This window comes from Octopus bimaculoides, chromosome 19 (genome assembly GCF_046866305.1).
Source record: "Octopus bimaculoides isolate indiv1 chromosome 19, ASM4686630v1, whole genome shotgun sequence".
NCBI classification, from domain to species: domain Eukaryota; kingdom Metazoa; phylum Mollusca; class Cephalopoda; order Octopoda; family Octopodidae; genus Octopus; species Octopus bimaculoides.
This window is the reverse complement of record NC_142946.1, coordinates 49,399,683-49,417,466: the sequence shown is the minus strand read 5'-3', so window position 1 is coordinate 49,417,466 and position 17,784 is coordinate 49,399,683. Positions and strand designations below refer to the sequence as shown.

At 36.3% G+C, this 17,784-nt stretch overlaps 2 protein-coding genes across 3 annotated transcripts; both read left to right on the top strand.

The window, feature by feature from the left end:
- Positions 1-5,141: 5,141 nt before the first annotated feature.
- Positions 5,142-11,524, top strand: LOC106878095 (transmembrane protein 216). Of its 2 annotated transcripts, XM_014927199.3 has the most exons (6): positions 5,142-5,268; positions 6,513-6,529; positions 7,518-7,611; positions 8,337-8,429; positions 9,328-9,529; positions 10,657-11,524. In XM_014927199.3, exons 1-6 carry the CDS (start codon positions 5,211-5,213, stop codon positions 10,670-10,672), a joined length of 480 nt encoding a protein of 159 aa, XP_014782685.1. In that variant the 5' UTR covers positions 5,142-5,210; the 3' UTR covers positions 10,673-11,524. The 2 variants fall into 2 exon arrangements, with proteins under 2 accessions (XP_014782685.1, XP_089193774.1); XM_089337648.1 differs by lacking the exon at positions 10,657-11,524 and having other exon boundaries at positions 9,328-9,533.
- A 1,945-nt stretch (positions 11,525-13,469) lies between these two features.
- On the top strand, positions 13,470-15,948 carry LOC106878112 (store-operated calcium entry-associated regulatory factor). Its single transcript, XM_014927223.3, has one exon. The coding sequence runs from the start codon at positions 14,757-14,759 to the stop codon at positions 15,636-15,638; it is 882 nt and encodes a 293-aa protein (XP_014782709.1). The 5' UTR covers positions 13,470-14,756; the 3' UTR covers positions 15,639-15,948.
- Positions 15,949-17,784: the final 1,836 nt, after the last annotated feature.

The following is a 17,784-nucleotide window of genomic DNA, read 5'->3' as shown; positions in this document are numbered from 1 at the left end:
CATACCACCGTGTGTACCCAATTTACTATTTTCTTTACGTGGACCCCCAAAAATCTTATATGGATCCCCTAGGGGTCATATGAACCCCGGTTGAGAAACACTGCTCGACATAGTTCGTTATTAATTCGGATACTTAGTAATAATAATAATCCTTTCTACTAAAAGCACAAGACCTGAAATTTTTGGGGAAGGGACTAGTCGATTGCATCGACTCCAGTATTCAACAAGTACTTATTTCATCGACCCCGAAAGGGTGGCGGAATTTGAACTCAGAACAAGAAGACGGACGAAATACCGCTAAGTATTTCGTTCAACCTGCTAACGATTCTGCCAGCTCGCCACATTATATAATAATTTTTGCTGTTGTCGCTGACATTATTATTTGTTTTAATAATTATGTTTTCTTCTTAAAATAATCGTCAGCATTTAAAAGAAATACTTGTTCACTTGTTTAGGTTCATTGTGACAACAGGACTATATATTTTTTTTCATTCTTATCATGATACATATATATGTGTGTATGCTGGGGAATAATGTGGGCGGGGCCACAAGGGCAGTTACCGTAGGCGCAAAATTTCAAAACCAAAAATAATGATAAATAAATATGCTCTCCCTGCAATACTTGCTGGTAGCCCACTTTACACCATCGTGTGTGTGTGTGTGTGTGTGTGTGTATAGGTGCCTATGTGGCTGTGAGGAAAGAAGTTTGGCTCCCAACTATATTGTCCTGGGTTCGATCCTGCTGCATGGCACCTTGAGCAGGATTATTGTGCTATATTCCCTGTGCCTGAAAACAAGGTGAGATAGTCATGGTCGGAATGTCTTTGGATACAATCCTACTCCATAGTGTTTGAACTGGGACTATACTGCAGTACTTATAGCTTGGGCCACTATTACTCTCTTTTTGGTAAGTATTCCCTGAAGAAAAGTTTGTCTTTAGATTTTATCTTTTACTTGTTTCAGTCATTAGACTGCGGCCATGCTGGGGCACTGCCTTGAAGGATTTTAATTGAACAAATTGTACTTATTTTCTTTATTTTTAAGCGTAATACTTATTATATTGGTTCTTTTGTCGAACCACTAAGTTACACTAGTTGTCAAGTGGTGAGGGAGGGACAAAGACAGACACAAACATACACGCGTGCGCGCGCGCACACACACTTGGTGGGCTTCTTTGAGTTTCTGTCTACCAAACCCATTCACAAGGTTTTGGGTGGCCTATAGTAGAAGATACTTGCCCAAGGTACCACAAAGAGGGACTGAACTCGGGACCATGTGGTTGGGAAGCAAGCTTCTTACCAACCACATGGTCCCGAGTTCAGTTCCTCTGTGTGGTACCTTGGGCAAGTATCTTCTACTATAGGCCATCTTACCTCATTTTTACACATTGATAATAGGTTCCCTTAGTAATGGTTTTATGTATGTATATATATATATATATATAGATATATATATATATATATATCAACCACTATTGGAGCTGTTCAGACACCCATGCAGCAACCGAATCCTATCGCTGTCTTGGGCGACAAGGAAATGACTATGTGCAGGTCGCTAACTACATGCTTCCAACCTGTCAGGTCTGTATGCTTTGCCGCCTTTCCATCACCGCAGGACATCTGAATAAAAATAAAATACAGCTTCCCGTTCCTGGGAAGTCATCCAACTTATGCCAGCAATGAAAACGGACATTAAATGATAATGATGATCATGATGATAGTGATGATGATGACAACAATGATATATATTGTATATGATGGCCTCTCCTGTCATAAATGATACATGAGGGCTTCGCAATTTTCTACTGAACAACTTGCATACATGATTTGGTTATAATGATAAGATGCTTGTGCTGTACAAAAGCTCACTCCTTACATCACACTGACATTACACGTACAGTGTTGCAATGCATCAGATGTTGAAGTGATCACAGAGCAACATGAAATTAAATGTTTTGCTCAGGAATGCAATACACTGCCTGATCTGGAAATCAGAATCGCAACAACTTTCACCAGTCATGCTATTCCAGACTGATGACGAGCAAAGACTCAGAAACATGTCTCTGGATGCAGGCTTAGCTGGGTGGAGGTGCTTGTCTCCCCCTTGTAAACATAAGGACACAGGAAATGTGCCAAAGTCGACAAGAAGCGGTGCAGCTTCCTAGGTCTAAGCAACAGTAGTATTATTCCCTTCATGGGACTGTCACATTAAGTTGACAGCATACAACTACTTCAACGTATCGCTACTGCATAAATCCCTCTGAGAGATTTAGAAATGTATTATTTCTAAATTTGAAATCAGTGAATGTATTTCACTAGAATTATTATGTTTACAAGAGCTTGACAGGTATCTTCGACTAGCAGGTCATGCTACTCCAGACTGGTGACAAGCAAAGACTCAGAAACATGTCTCTGGATGCAGGCTTAGCTAAGTGGAGGTGCTTGTCTCCCCCTTGTAAACATAAGGACACAGGAAATGTGTCAGAGCCGACAGGAAGCGGTGCAGCTTCCTAGGTCTAACCAACAGTAGTATTATTCCCTTCATGTGACTGTCACATTATGCTGACAGCATACAACTACTTCAGCTTTCACACAGTTTCTGTCTACCAAATTTATGTACAAGCCTTTGTCAGCCTGAAGCTATAGAAGAAGATACTTGCTCAAGCAAGATGCCATGCGGTGGAACTGATCCCAAGACTAACTACATGGTTGCAAAAATGTGCTTCTTAACCACACCCGTGTTCATGTCTATAAATATTCTCTTTTTTTCCTGATTATGAAATATTTTCACATCTGCAGAGCAGCTGACCTCTGTATGTGGTTGATGTCTCTTCTCTCTCTCTCTCTCTCTTTTCTTTCTTTTTTTTTAGAATTTTCTTTTTCTTTATCTTTGCATCTTTTTCTTGCTTCCACAGCCATTTAACAGATGCTTTTTAAACGATACTGTAGAACACTAAAAAGTTGTCTAGACTGCTCTTAAGCACCATATTCTGTTTTTTTCTTTCCAGACATTTTTGCTTTTTGTTTTTGTTTTTTTAATCCCACACTCAGCTGTTAAGTTTGTATTTGACAGAAGTTTCCATAAAACTGTTCCACCATGTCAAAATGTTAAAAATTTATTCAGCATCTCAAATATTTCAGTTATTTATCCCACGATAGTGTTTCCTACAGATGGCATTCAATAATACTGAGGCAGCAACATCATGCTACAGTGAAAGGTTATACTTTAATGACAATTTTTAGGACAGCTGTCAATCAATTGTTCTTCTTTTACCTCTTGTTTCAGCCAGTGGAATGTGGTCATGCTGGAGCACAACCTTGCAGAATTTTTAGTCAAACAAGTCAACCCCAGTACTTATTTTTTAAGTTTGGTACTTATTCTATCAGTCTCTTTTTCCAAACTGCTAAGTTATGGGGACACAAAGAAACCAACACCTGTTTTCAAGTGGGAGGTGAACAAACGCACATACATATAGACATATTCTTTTATTTGTTTCAGTCATTTGGTAGTGGCCATGCTGCAGCACCACCTTTTAGTCGAGCAAATCAACCCCAGGATTTATTCTTTGTAAGCCTAGTACTTATTCTATCGGTCTCTTTTGCTGAACTACTAAGTTACGGGGACGTAAACACATCAGCATTGGTTGTCAAGCGATGTTGGGGGAGGGGGACGCAAACACAGACACACAAAAATACACACACACACACACACACATGCACGTCATACATGATGGGCTTCTTTCAGTTTCTGTCTACCAAATCCACTCTCAAGGCTTTGGTCGGCCCAAGGCTATAGAAGAGACACTTACCTAAGGTGCCATGCAATGGGACTGAACCTTGAACCATGTGGCTATATATATATATACACACACACACACACACACATATATATATATATATATATATATATATATACATACATATTGGGTCATTCCATAAATAATGCGTTTTTTTTCTACTGAAGCCATTCACCTTCACTAATATTATTAATGACCCTGAGAAAAAAAATGTGTCTGTCAGATTATCTTATTTTCCATCCAGAATAAATTCAAGATAAGAAACAAAACAAAAAAGTTCTAAAAAAGAAGGAAACTTCGGTGTGTTGTAGTGTTGTTTATTTAGCCCAAGGGCAGCCCTAATCCAGCAGAACTGTAATCAAAAGCGTTCTAACTGATCAACCTGTTTTTTTTCTCTTTTTTTTTTTTACGAAATAAAACTATAATGTCCAATGCAGTGAGGCGTAATTAGAGAAAAATTTGAATGCTATTTCTAACAGATCGTGCAACTGCATGATCATTGGTACAGGTTTGATTCTCAGTGTTAGACGACCCAAGGAAGCTTTGACCGTTACATAATTTCAGTTCAATTCATCTGTGAATCTATCTTGTACCTACGTAAAAAAATATCCTTAATGTCAAAAATACTACTTTAAAAAGTAGATATGAAATTAAACAAAATTAGAATTAAGTATGGAATTAGTAGCATTTATTTCGAAAATAGTCTAAAATGTTTCCAACCCTTTTTAAACGATGCTGCCGAATAAAAACCCAAAGCCAACGATAGTTAATTCTATGCCCTAATCACGTTGCGTAGCCCTTTCACTCTTCAACTTCGACAAAATTATTATTCATTTGGTTTGATCGGCCACGTTTGTCGTCCGAACGGATTGAAATTACGATGTTAATTTCTACCTAGTTGCTTAACCAGCTAGAAATAGCAACAAAATCTTCTCCAAATTGCACATCGTCTTCTAGGATCAGGTTGAATAAAGTGGGTGGTCCTAGACCCTATAAAAACACGGGGGTGGTCATATTTGGAATGCTTTTGATCGTAGATCTACTCTATCAGGGTTGTACCTAAGGATATATAACAACAAAATAAATTACTTTAAAGCAAAACCTCAATAAAATGTTTATTAAGTCAGTGAATGCATTAAAGAATATAATGATGATGTGGCAACTATCTCTTCGTAAAATGAGGTAAAAGAAAGAGAACAAACAATATAGATATTTTTTATCAGTTAAAAATTATATTTACATACTTATAAAATAATAAGTTTTTTTTTCCAATTGAAATCGATAGAATAATTCCAAATAAGCTTTTCCGAAAGAAAAACCTCTTTTGCTAATTTTTTTTATAACCGGAAATTAGTTTAAGTGCAGATCTATTATTTGAAGCCGTCTGTTATGGCAACATCAGATACAATAGAAAATGGCGCTTGACAGTCCGCAACATCCAGTGATAGCGATGAGCCCAGCTCCTCATCAGGGTATATTTATGCATTTGATACATTAATACGTTTTCTTTCTCAAATAGTTCTAATTTTGGCTTACCTACATAAGTGTGCATTCACCCGATTTTTTTCCTCTTAGATACCACTGCGGCATGAAGCAGTACGAGAATTATCGGTATAATACATAACATTGTGACAGTAAACGGATTGAGTAAGTACCAGTGATATATTAGGGTAGAGGATAGCTTATATCATTCTCTTCCAAAACAAAAACAAAAAAGTTTGTTTTTACACTTTGGGATGAGGGATGTGATGCTATGGCTGCAATTTTGCAACGGATCTCCGTCAGTTTCGATGAGGGATTTTCAGTTGTTCAATCAACTGAACAACTTACTCATTGAATTAGTATATAAGTGGCTGAATATTCCACAAACACATGTATCCTCATTAGTTCTCAGATGTAATCGATGTGATACTGTCCATGACAAGGCTCGATTCACTTCGCAATCACAGGTTCAATCTCACTGTGGGGCATCTCAAGCAAGTATTTTTTTTTTATTGCATCCTCTAGTCAACCCCCAATCCTTGTGACTGAAATGGGGTTGATTGAACCTGTGTGGAAGCCTGTCGGATGGAGTTTAATAAAATATTTGACAGCGACTATCCCCAGCATCATTTCTAAGTAAACAACTTCTCTGAGAGTTAAATGTCTTTGCTAGAGTCACAGGATAATATAATTTTATATTGCAAATTGACTTCGTAATAAACTTGGCCAATTATAGTTTTGAGTTCAACATGTAACCAAAAGTCTTAATCCCAGTAAGATTTGTCTAAGTAGACTCGGTCGTCTGTGTTTAACCACAAACAAACAATGTTTTTGAGTAAACCTGTGATTGAATAATGGTCCTCCAACCAGTAGCATAGCTAGAACGTGTGCTACCTGGGGCAGCCCTTGAATCTGTCCCCCACCCCTGTACTGTTTTGTCTCCTATACAGGCTTATACAGCAAACCCAAAGGTGTTGACCCACATAATAGCGTTGCCCAGAGCTGACTGCTCCCATTCCATGGCACACCCTCTCCAACTACGCATTGCCCAGAGCTGACTGCTCCCATTCCATGGCACACCCTCTCCAACTACGCTTCTGCCTCCAACCTAAGAAATACTGTAAAAATTCCAAAAAATAAAAAAAGTTATGAGGGGTTATATGGGGTGCATAAACCAGAATTCCATTAATGTTTTTAACAAAAGATTTTAATTTTTTTCTCTTTTATTTTTTAGGCTGTAGCACTACTATTGTATCCTTTTCAAATTTGAATCTCATTCCTTGGAACTTTCTCCTTGTTTTTAATTATGAAACTGATTTCTGTCATGTGTTTCTACTGTATTGATATCTTAATATGTGGCATCCAGTTGCATTATAAGATCATCCAGAGTATATGTATGTATGCAGTGTTATTTAAGGTGTTACCACTAATGGTTTTTGAAGCAAATTGAACAGCTCTGTGTTTAATAGTTTTATTCCTTTATGTTGTATATTTAAAATAGTAAGCAGAAAACAGGTGTAGTATTCAAGGTTTTATAGGACATACACATGTTTCATTAAAATACTGAAATAATTACATAACTAGTAGAAACATTAAGCAACCATGCATTCACCTCATCAGTGTTCCACCACAGATATGACAATTTATGTTGAAACTCCAAAATATATACACATGTATGTATGCATGCTTGCGTTCATGTCTCCTTGTCTTGAAATTCCCTTGTAATTTTTGTCCGTTCAGATGACAAACATGGTCGATCAAACTGAATCAGTACTAATTTCATCGAAGTTGAAGAGTAAAAGGGCTACGTAATGTGATTAAGGGCACAGAATTGCATCACCATTGTAAAAGTGATGTCTTTTGTTTCCATATGTATAGACTTGGGGAAATATTACCCTATTCAGAAACAGGTGAGGGTTGGTGAAAGAAAGTATGCCAAGCTGTACAAAACCTGCCTCCATGAATTCCGTTTGACCCATGCAGGCAAGGAAAAGTGGGCATTAAAACAATGATGAGGAGGAGAAAGAGGATATCTTGCTTTCCTACAAAGCACTGTCTTGTCTTATTCTAAGGAATTAAGTATAGATAACTCTTCAAGCCCTCGTTATAAGATATCTCATGGAAACTAAAAGTACAAAGCAAAACTTGAGGGTATAAAGGTTTTAATGATAATTACAAAATAATTACTACTTTTATATTCATGAAACCCTATCGTTATTCTTCTTGATTACATCACCAGAGATCATCGTTGTCTTACCAGATTCTACTCTTTCTTAACCAGTGGTACTTTGGATTATTTTTTATTCTTGAAATATTTATCTTTATATTCAAAGGTGAGTAGAATTACTTCCATAAAATTTTGCTAAGAATTGTGAAATTATACTTTCCTACTAATTTAGTGCCATGGTGTTAAATCTTCTGGAGAATTAGAGCACAAAGAAAAAATTAATTTCAAATTTTAGCACAAAGCCAGCAATTTCTTGGTAGATGTGGTTCATCACAATATGTGGCTATGATGGATGCAATCAACATTGGATAAGATGAGCCTCCATCATCAGGGTAAAGAAGATCTTGCATTTCAGATCTTAATGCAGAGAAGTTCAAAGATGAAATATATATATGTATATATATATATATATATATATATATATATATATATATATACCAAAATGTCTTTTCATTTCTTGAGTTAGCATGATATTTTGAAAGGGTTATCTGAAGGAAAAAAATGATACATTAAATACTTTGAAGGTGTATTGAACTAAGCATGCCAATACCCTTAATTATTAATTAATTAGTACCCTTAATTATTAATTGATAATTCATAGCGTTACAGGTTTTTTTTATGCATGCTAAACCACTGATATTATTATAAACAATAATATCCTCATATATATTTAAATCATTTTAATTCACCTCGCACCCTGTATGTATACATAATAATTTATATATATATATATGTATATATATGCATATTTGTATTATCTCTTATCTTTCTGTTTGGTGCTGCTCATTAAAGTCATGCAAGCATATACATATATATTTCTTTATAATACAGGTGAAACGCTACCCTATGCTCCAGGAGTTTTGAGTCTTGAAGTGCTGCTGCTCTTCATCTTGTTGATCATTGAGCAATTCCGGATTTTCTTTGGTAAGGTCTAAGAAATATTTTCTCGTGCTTAATTTGTGCCTGAATCTCTGAAATCAAAGCTGGAATGGCTTCATCTTGTAAACCATTTAAGTAAATTGTTGAAAGCCTCAGTAATCCAAGACCCTAAAATGTTGACATAACAGCTTGAAATTAGTTGTATGGTTGACCTTTAATTTTCAATAGCTCAGCCGGGCAAGTTGAAAAATAAGCACCATAAATAATCATCTATGAATCATTGTGGTGGTTAGGGTGTTGGACTCATGATCATAAGATTGTGATTTCAATTCCTGGACCAGGCAACGCTTTGTGTTCTTGAGCAAAACACTTGATTTCACATTGCTCCAGTCCACTCAGCCAGCAAAAATGAGTAATCCTGTGACAAACTGGCATCCCGTTCAGGTGGAGAATATATATGCCATGAAACTGGGAAAACGGCCCTTGTGAGTCGGCATGACTCTAGAATGTAACTTTTACTTTACTATCGAGGCTCTGTGTCTTGCTGGACTCTCTTTCATCGAAACAATGAGAGAATCCTCTGCTGCCATCGATGATTGAAGGTCCAGCAAGACACAAAAATGACCGTCACCCTATGGTCACCTATGTGTAGGGTTGAAGTTGGATGTAAACCCTCACTAAAAAATAGGTCAATTAGGTAAAGCTTTTTATTTGTGAAATACATTTGTTTTGTATTTGTTGCAGAAAGTGGTTTGTGGGGGCGCTAGGAATATGACCCTGGGGCCAAGGGGGCACTAGCCTGAAAAAGTTTGGGAACAACTGACTTACATATAAACTATGAAGTCATACTTTGTGTGTTAGTCTTTCACCAGTATTGTCTTCTCAACACTTTCTTTGTGTCTACCTGCATGTGACTAGTTTGTTTTAACATGTTTCATTGTAGGTAAAAAGGGTAACCTTACTGAACGCATCAATGGCGTAGCAATGAGCATCTTCTTGAGTCTACCTTCATTGAGTGTAACACTTTATCTCACTTTCTGGCAGTCCTATGTCCTGCAGCTGGAAGTTATTTTGACAGCAATTGAAATAACATTTATTGGTGCAGAATTTATATTTGGACTTCTCTTCATTATTACATTTGCAAGGTAAGAAACATTAACTGTCAGAATTACACTCAAGAGACTTACTCCTTTCCTCTCATACTACTCCTCCTGCTGTTTGTTCCCCTCCCTTCTCTTATACTTTAACCACTTATCTCCTTGACATGAAACCCCATCTCCAGCTTCAGGTTTTGTAGTTTTATGAGCTGCGTGGCACCCTTACTAGTGTTGGTATGAGAAAAACATCCAGTATACAGTGTGAAGTGGTTGGCATTCAGCTGTATGAACCATGCCAAACCAGAGACAATGGAGCTCAGTGCAGTCCTTGGACCCATCAGATCCTGTCAAACTGCCCAACCCATACCAAAATGGAACGTGGATGTTAAATGCTAGTGTTGCTGGAGGTGGTGGTGAAAATCAACTAGTTCTGCCTTTAAATATTATGTTTTTGAAATGGGTTCTGTCTTCACAAAAATCAAAGCTATTTTTGGCTCTTTGTACACACATAGATGAAGCTGCATGTGAAGAAAGTAATGATTCTAAAGATTTGTTAAGTCATTATCAAATGTGGGGAGTTTGACAATGTGATTTTTTGTGCAACTCATTGAAAGTATTTCTAGAACTTCAACTCTATTTGTCTCTAAAGCGATTGAGAGCAACATTATTAAGTCAAAAGAGAATCCAAACAAATAAATGAAAGGTCGCAAACTAAACTCTTCAGTCCCTATGAATCATAACCATTGATGATTTTTTTTATCCAGTGTTCTCGACTCTGGGCTATCTTTCATGCTTCTTTCCATTTGACTCCCTTCTTTTTCAGCTCTGCCTCATATGTTTCCCTGGTGGAAGGCCGTTGTCTCCCAGGCTGGGTGCTTCTGTAATTTTGCCCTTTTGAGGGTGTTGGCTCTACACAAACCAATTTTTATTTCTGGGAAGAGGTGGTCCATATTAATCTGGCCTCTATCCTTTGACAAGTCCAGCAAGGGAGGTTCTACCTGGAGCTTGAACTCCACTTGGCAGAGCTTTCAGGGTCATTAAGGCACACAAACCATCACACTGCAACAAGGACTGGACCTCTGGGTGATCATTGGGGTAGGGGTGTCCTTGTAAATTTCATTTCTTTTTACTTGAGTTACCCATTGTGCTCATAATTTCTTTTTGATTTCTTTCAGAGCTGCACCATATTGAATTCCAGCCATAGAAACAGAAACTCTGTGATGAGTAAGATTATTTGGTAAATTGGAATTTATCAATGTAGAACATTCCGTCCATGTACAAATTCCTTCATTTCTTTCCCTGAGATTATATATTTTGTACCTCATGTCAATCAATCAACTTATGCCTTCTAATTCATGTTGATTTTTAAAGATTATTTTGACTGATTGGAAATTTGTGAGAAATTCCTTTGAAATAGATAAATAATTTCTTACAAAGTCACAAAGCCAGAAATTTTGTGGAAACTGGTCAGTTGATTAAACTGATCCCCAGTAATTGATTGGTGCTTTATTTTATTGACCCCAGAAGGGTGAAAGGCAAAGTTGATGTTGGTAGGATTTGAACTCAAACTATAAAAAGCCAGAGCAAATACTGTAAGACATTCTACCTGATGCCCAACTGATTCTGCCAGAAAGACAAACTAACAACTAGTAGGTATAAAATAATTTAATGGCACATCTATCCTCGTTTACCATGGATACTCAGTTCTAAATGAATGAGTGATAAATGGACAATAGGACATATGGGGAAGAATAAATTTTGTTCTGAGGCTTCAAGTTGTCCTGAGCATCGGGACATTGGGAGTGCACTTTTGTGGTTCAAGCAGAATTCTTGACTGATTGCCAACCCATGTTATCAAAGACCAATTTCTGATAAGCGTAACAAGTTCATAATTGAACATACTGAGTTGTCCTGGATCAGTGATAATTGAATTTGAGACAAACAAGGATAGATGTATTAATCTCTTTTAAAAATTATGTATTTTTATTATTCTTCATTCTTTTTGTATTTCATAACACTGTAAATAAAATATTGAATTTTTAATTTGCTATTGGATTCTAATTCATTGATTAGGCTCAGAAATGTAGAACTAACCGATGTCACCTGCATAGGCCAGGCTGTCTGATGCCAAGTCGGCTCCACTGGCCACAACATGTGTTCCATTTCCCTTGTGCTCTCACCATTCTCATCCACATTGTTCCAAATATCTTTCTTAAATCATCTTCTTACCTCATTGTAGGTCTTCTATTTAGATGGGTGCCACTCGACGACTGCATGAGTCCACTGATTGTCTGTGAACCTTGCAACATGACCAGCCCATTGTAGCATTGTTTCATGGTATTCTGTGATGACCTTCTTCACTCCAGTTCTATTCCTGATCTCCTCGTTCCAGATGTGATCTCATAGCAAGATTCCAAACATAAACTGGAATGTGTATCTTGGTCAAAAAGTGACTATAAAGTGAGAGACGGTTATTGAAATCTCACAAAGGGTTAGAGCAGTGAAGGATGTGCTGAAGGCATGCACTATACATGCACTCTATATTTGGTCTTCACTTCAACCTTATTATTCTTTTCTACTCTAGGCACAAGGCCCAAAATTTTTGAGGAGAGGGCCAGTCGATTAGATCAACCCAGTTCACAACTGGTACTTAATTTATTGACCCCGAAAAGATGGAAGGCAAAGACGACGTCGGTGGATTATTATTATCAATTCAGCAACGATTCTTTATCCCACGTATTTCCTCTTGTTCTGCTTATTCCAAAGCAACTAAAATAATAAATATAAAGCTGAAGTGAAGATAAACAGTGCTTGTGTTTAATTGGCAAAAGATGACTATCACTAAATATAATAATATCTGTTCCAACACATTATTTCACATGAAGAATCTCGCAAAACAATACACACACACACACATATATATATATGTGTGTGTGTGTGTGTTTTTCTATTTCGAGTAATTGATGCCGCTGAAAATTTCAGAGGTACTATAGTGATAGGCGTAGGACTAAGTTAGCTCCACTTATACACAAAAGAGTTATCTCCCTGTTATTTCAGAGATTTATTATTGCTATTCATAGAATGTTCGCAACAAACACTAGAAGAAAAATCAAATATCTAGAAATTTCACGTGTTGTTAAATTGAGATATATTATTCGAGTGAAAGATCCACATTATTATTGATGGATGCCACTTCTATAAAGACAAGACAAAGCAAAAAATAAGTCCCAGAGGCCCTTGTTTTCCCCTAGCACAAGCCTTATCAGGCAGATTTAGGATTAAAAGCATGCCTAATTCTTTCTAGGATTCCATTATCCAATGTGCTTTATTTTGTCAAATTTTTAGGGTAGTGGTTCTGAACCTTTCTAACTTCGTAGTACTTTGGAAATCAATAAAAACATTACTAGTTCACTTTGTGTTAAAATAAACAACAAAAGACCCTGAAATGAATTTAAATATAAGACAACCTTAGCCACGAGAGTGAACCATAGAACTATATATATAATTAATAGTTAGTTCACTACTTCTGATTCACGTTGTGTTGTGCATGAAATATTAAAAAAACTAAAATTATAACTTGACTTGCATTATTATTCATAATTGTATGTGGCAAAATTATGAATAACACCTTTTTCAAGGTACTCCATTCATATAAGATTTTTAAAACTTTGAATTATATTTAAACAATCAAAGAACAATTTCGACATATACTAGACCTTGATGTAATTCATCCTTCCAGCACCAATTGAATTGGTCCTCTCCATTACATGTCATCAGGAGACTGGTGTCTGTGTGGTGATTACAGACATTTGAATGCCAAAACAGTGCCAGACCATTATCCGATCCCTCACATGCACTATTTTTCTGCCTCTTAGTACGATTGCACAATTTTCTCAAAAATCGATTTGGTACATGCATATAACCAAATTCCTGTCGAGTTTGTGGACAGTCCTAAAACTGCCACCACTACTCCTTTTGAGTTATTTGAATTTGTTTGAATGCTTTTCAGGCTACGCAACACTGCTAGTACCTTTCAATGGTTTATGGATGAAACCACTTGTGGTTTGGATTTCGTTTTCACCTATTCTGATAATTTATTGATATTTAGTTCTACAGAAGAAGAATATTTAGAACATCTGCAACAACGTTTTACATGCCTGCTGCAATACAACATTGACATCAATCTTAGTAAATGTCTTTTCCAGTCATTTTGTTGTAATATTACATTTTATTGTAATATTAGACATCTTGTCAATTTGGCTGTATAGGCGCAAGAGTGGCTGTATGGTAAGTAGCTTGCTACCAATCACATGGTTCCGGGTTCAGTCCCACTGCGTGGTACCTTGGGCAAGTGTCTTCTACTATAGCCTCGGGCCGACCAAAGCCTTGTGAGTGGATTTGGCAGACGGAAACTGAAAGAAGCCCGTCGTATATAAGTATATATATATGTGTGTGTTTTTTGTTGCCTGTATTTGTCCCCCCCAACATCGCTTGACAACCGATGCTGGTGTGTTTACGTCCTCGTATCTTAGCGGTTCAGCAAAAGAGACCAATAGAATAAGTACTAGGCTTACAAAGAATAAGTCCTGGGGTCGATTTGCTCGGCGAAAGGCGGTGCTCCAGCATGGCCACAATCAAATGACTGAAACAAGTAAAAGAGTAATATGTCTCTATGGAACGGTTTAAAAAATATCGAGATACGTCCCATTCTTAATAAATGTTGTTTTGAAAGTACCAATCTTTGATCTTTATTTGATATTTGTAACGTCTAATTTTTAAACTCTCAAAATAAATAAATGAATAAATATAGATTAATGTAACAACATAGAATTAATGTGACAACATATTTCATCATCTTTTATATTTCTTTCTGAGTAAATAATACAAGGAGTGAAACACTATAAAACTAGCCAACAGCTTATCGTTACGTGTCTAGTGGATACAGCTGATGAAATTTGTTTTGACAATAACAACTGCGTTTTTCTGCCAACTACGTCCACATACATTCTGTTGAATGACGTCATTCTGAATACCTCTATTTCGCAAAAAATGTATTGATCTATTTATAACTGGGAAAAATACACACCCACAAAATATCATGACGTTTATAAAAGCTTTGAAAGATTAACTAAATATATTTATTTCTACAGAGATCTTAATTAAATTCTAAGTAATTAATAAGTTACAAGTGCTCAGAAAAACGATAAATTATCTCCCTTCGCAGGTGGAAAGCGACATCTAGTGAGCGCTTTGTCGACGTTACGAGCGTGTCAAGATGACGGCAATCAAGACACTGACCACACTTATTTGTCTGCTTTTGATTTACGGCCATGAAATTGAAGGAAGAAAAGTTCTGTTGCAGGATGTCAATGTGATCACTTTAAACCATGGACAAATGACAACTGCGAAAAGATCTTCACCGGTTCCCCAGTTAAAATGCACTGGTGGATCAGCAGGATGTCGGTCCTTCATTCCACAGACTGTCCAGTGTTACAACCGAGGTTGGGACGGCTACGATATTCAGTGGGAATGTAAAACGGACATGGACAAAAAGTATCGCTTTGGACAGATTGTTGTTTCGTGCGAAGGCTACGACTATGCTGACGACCCTTACATCCTAGCTGGCTCTTGCGGTCTGGAATACGACATTGACTACGTAAACCAGAAAAGCTCTGGCAGTTACTTCAATCATTACTCGTCGAAACGCGAATCGGGTTTGGGTTTTGGCTCAATTTTCACTTTCCTCTTTGTTATTATGATTATCTTCTTCGTGTATCGTACTTGTTTTGCAACACCTACCGATCCATCATCTTTTCCTGGAGGCGCACAAAGCGGGCCAACTCCAAGTGGTCCTCCACCGCCATACGGTTTCAGATCCGATTACTGCTCAGGCCAGAGTGCCCCACCCCCGTACAGCTCCTCAACTCACAGTAATAATGGACAGCAACCAGGATTTTTCAGTGGTCTTGCTTCTGGTGCACTTCTCGGCTACCTTTTTGGAAATAGAGGTGGTTACCACTCGAACTCTTATTACAGCGATGGCTATCAAAGAGATTGGTTTGGGTCACCAACAGGTTACCATTCTGGTCCCACGAGTAGCTTCAGCAGCTCCGAAACTCGAACAGCCTCTGGATTTGGTGGAACTAAACGCCGTTAAAAGATCTGTCTTAAACTGTGAAATATTTGAAATTTATCCTTGTTTTTTTGTTTGTTTGTTTTTTGCCTTACCTGTGTACCAATTACGGCATAACAATCTTGTTTTACCTTTAATATACAATTATATTTGAAAATATTCCATCAGATTGTTTATATAGATGTGACATTTTACTTTATTATCCCCAATTTCACAGTACCCCCGCCTCTTACCATCCTGTTGAGCAACAATTAATTCCGATAAACAAAACTTACCTTTTTCCTTTTTTTTTTTTCTAAAACAGAAATTTTGAATATTATATTTTTTTGTCATTCTTGCTTCTTTTTTTTTTTTTTTGCTTTAATCCAACCCGAACAAAAGAATAGTGTTGTGCGATCTTGACATTTGGATTTAAAAATAACTCTCCTCAAGTTTTTTCTCTTTTCGGCCATTAAGTTAATATCATTTGTAAACAATTTGAAACATCCGAAGGTGGAAAAGCATTTAAATTATTCATTTTTTTAAAAATTAACAATTCTAAAACAATGTAATTTAATTAATTAGCAATTGGTGAACAAAATCGTTAATTGTAGATACTAATTTTTGCTTTGTTCGGATACTTAATTCCATTTAAGTCGTCGATTTACTCACGCAGAAGTAAATAAAATATGTATGTAGTTGTTTTTAAGATTCTAAATGTCAAGATCACTTTTATGAAGTGGTTCTTATGATTTATTTAACTTTCATTATTTGTATATTTTTGTTCTGTATTTTTAGATCGCCAAAGTAACGTACCGTGCGGATCTAGATATTAACCTTTATTTGTATATAAGTAACAGAATTTTGATTTTTAAATGAAAAACAAAAAAACTAGGGTGTGACCTATAAGCGAGTAAATATGGTAATTAACAAAACCTCTTAAATAAAAAAACTGACGTGTCGATTGTGATTATAGAATATATTAGGTTATGCAATTCCACCAACTTTTGTTGGGTATTGACACTTTGGTCGAGCTGTTGATGATGGTATGTGACTTATTTTTTGGAATTTTCAGGAAGTTTTGCGAATCTGTGTTTTGCACACGGGAATTCAGGCGATTATGAAAAAAACAAAAAAATTGCGTATGATCTTAGGGCGAATTAGTTACTTTTAACACATCTCACGACCACCTGGTAACTTCCTCGTTCCCTAGTTCCTCTGACATGTACAGATATTTTTCTCCCCATAAACACATTTAATGGTCTATTGCTGGGATTTAAGCAAAAACATTCGGACTGTCCGTATTTTTAAACTCTGATTTTTTTAAAAATTCGAAAAAGAGTGAAAATTTTAGGATTTATGGAGGTGGGAGTAGATTTTAAAAAACTAAAAAATATATATATCTTCGTTCATAATCGTATAAATTCCCGTGTGTAGAATACAAATTTGCAAACATTTTCTGAAAATTCTAAAAAAAAAATGAGGTCTTATTTGAAGTTCTTAAACCAGAATTACGCCATCTTTTATTTATATAACTCTCATAGTTCACGTACACAATAATAATCTGACGAAAATCACTTTCATTACCATTACCTAATGAAGTTTTCCCGAATTTAAATAGAAAGCTTACTCTTCGCCACAGATCCATTTTCTTCAATGACCTCCACACTAAAGTTGAGTAAGATTAATACATAACCCATATTCAAAAGAAACTTGCGGTGTGTCTTTCTGCAATCAGCAAAATAAGTTAATCAAGTTTGAGCATGTTCGTATGCTGTGTAGAGACGAGATACTGCCTGAATATGGAAAAATATTTCTGTAAACTTGTGATAGCGTACAAGTTGTTTATCATCCATGTCGGTATTGGAAAATATACTGTGATTAAAGGGGAGCTATGTATATTGTGTGACTGATATTGAATGAAACCCGTAGATTTTCAAACCTTGAACATACCCTTTTCTACAGGGTGTCCACAAAGTCTGGGTACATGGTGTAAATAAAATCATAATATAAAAAATTAAATATAAGAAATAATTTCTTCAAGTATGTGTTAATCCCCATGTGTGTACATGGAGTAAATAAAATAACATAAACGATTAAATATAAAAAAATAATAATTTCTTAAAGTATGTGTTAATCCCCATGTACCCAGACTTTGTGGACACCCTGTATAATGTGTTACTTTCACTTC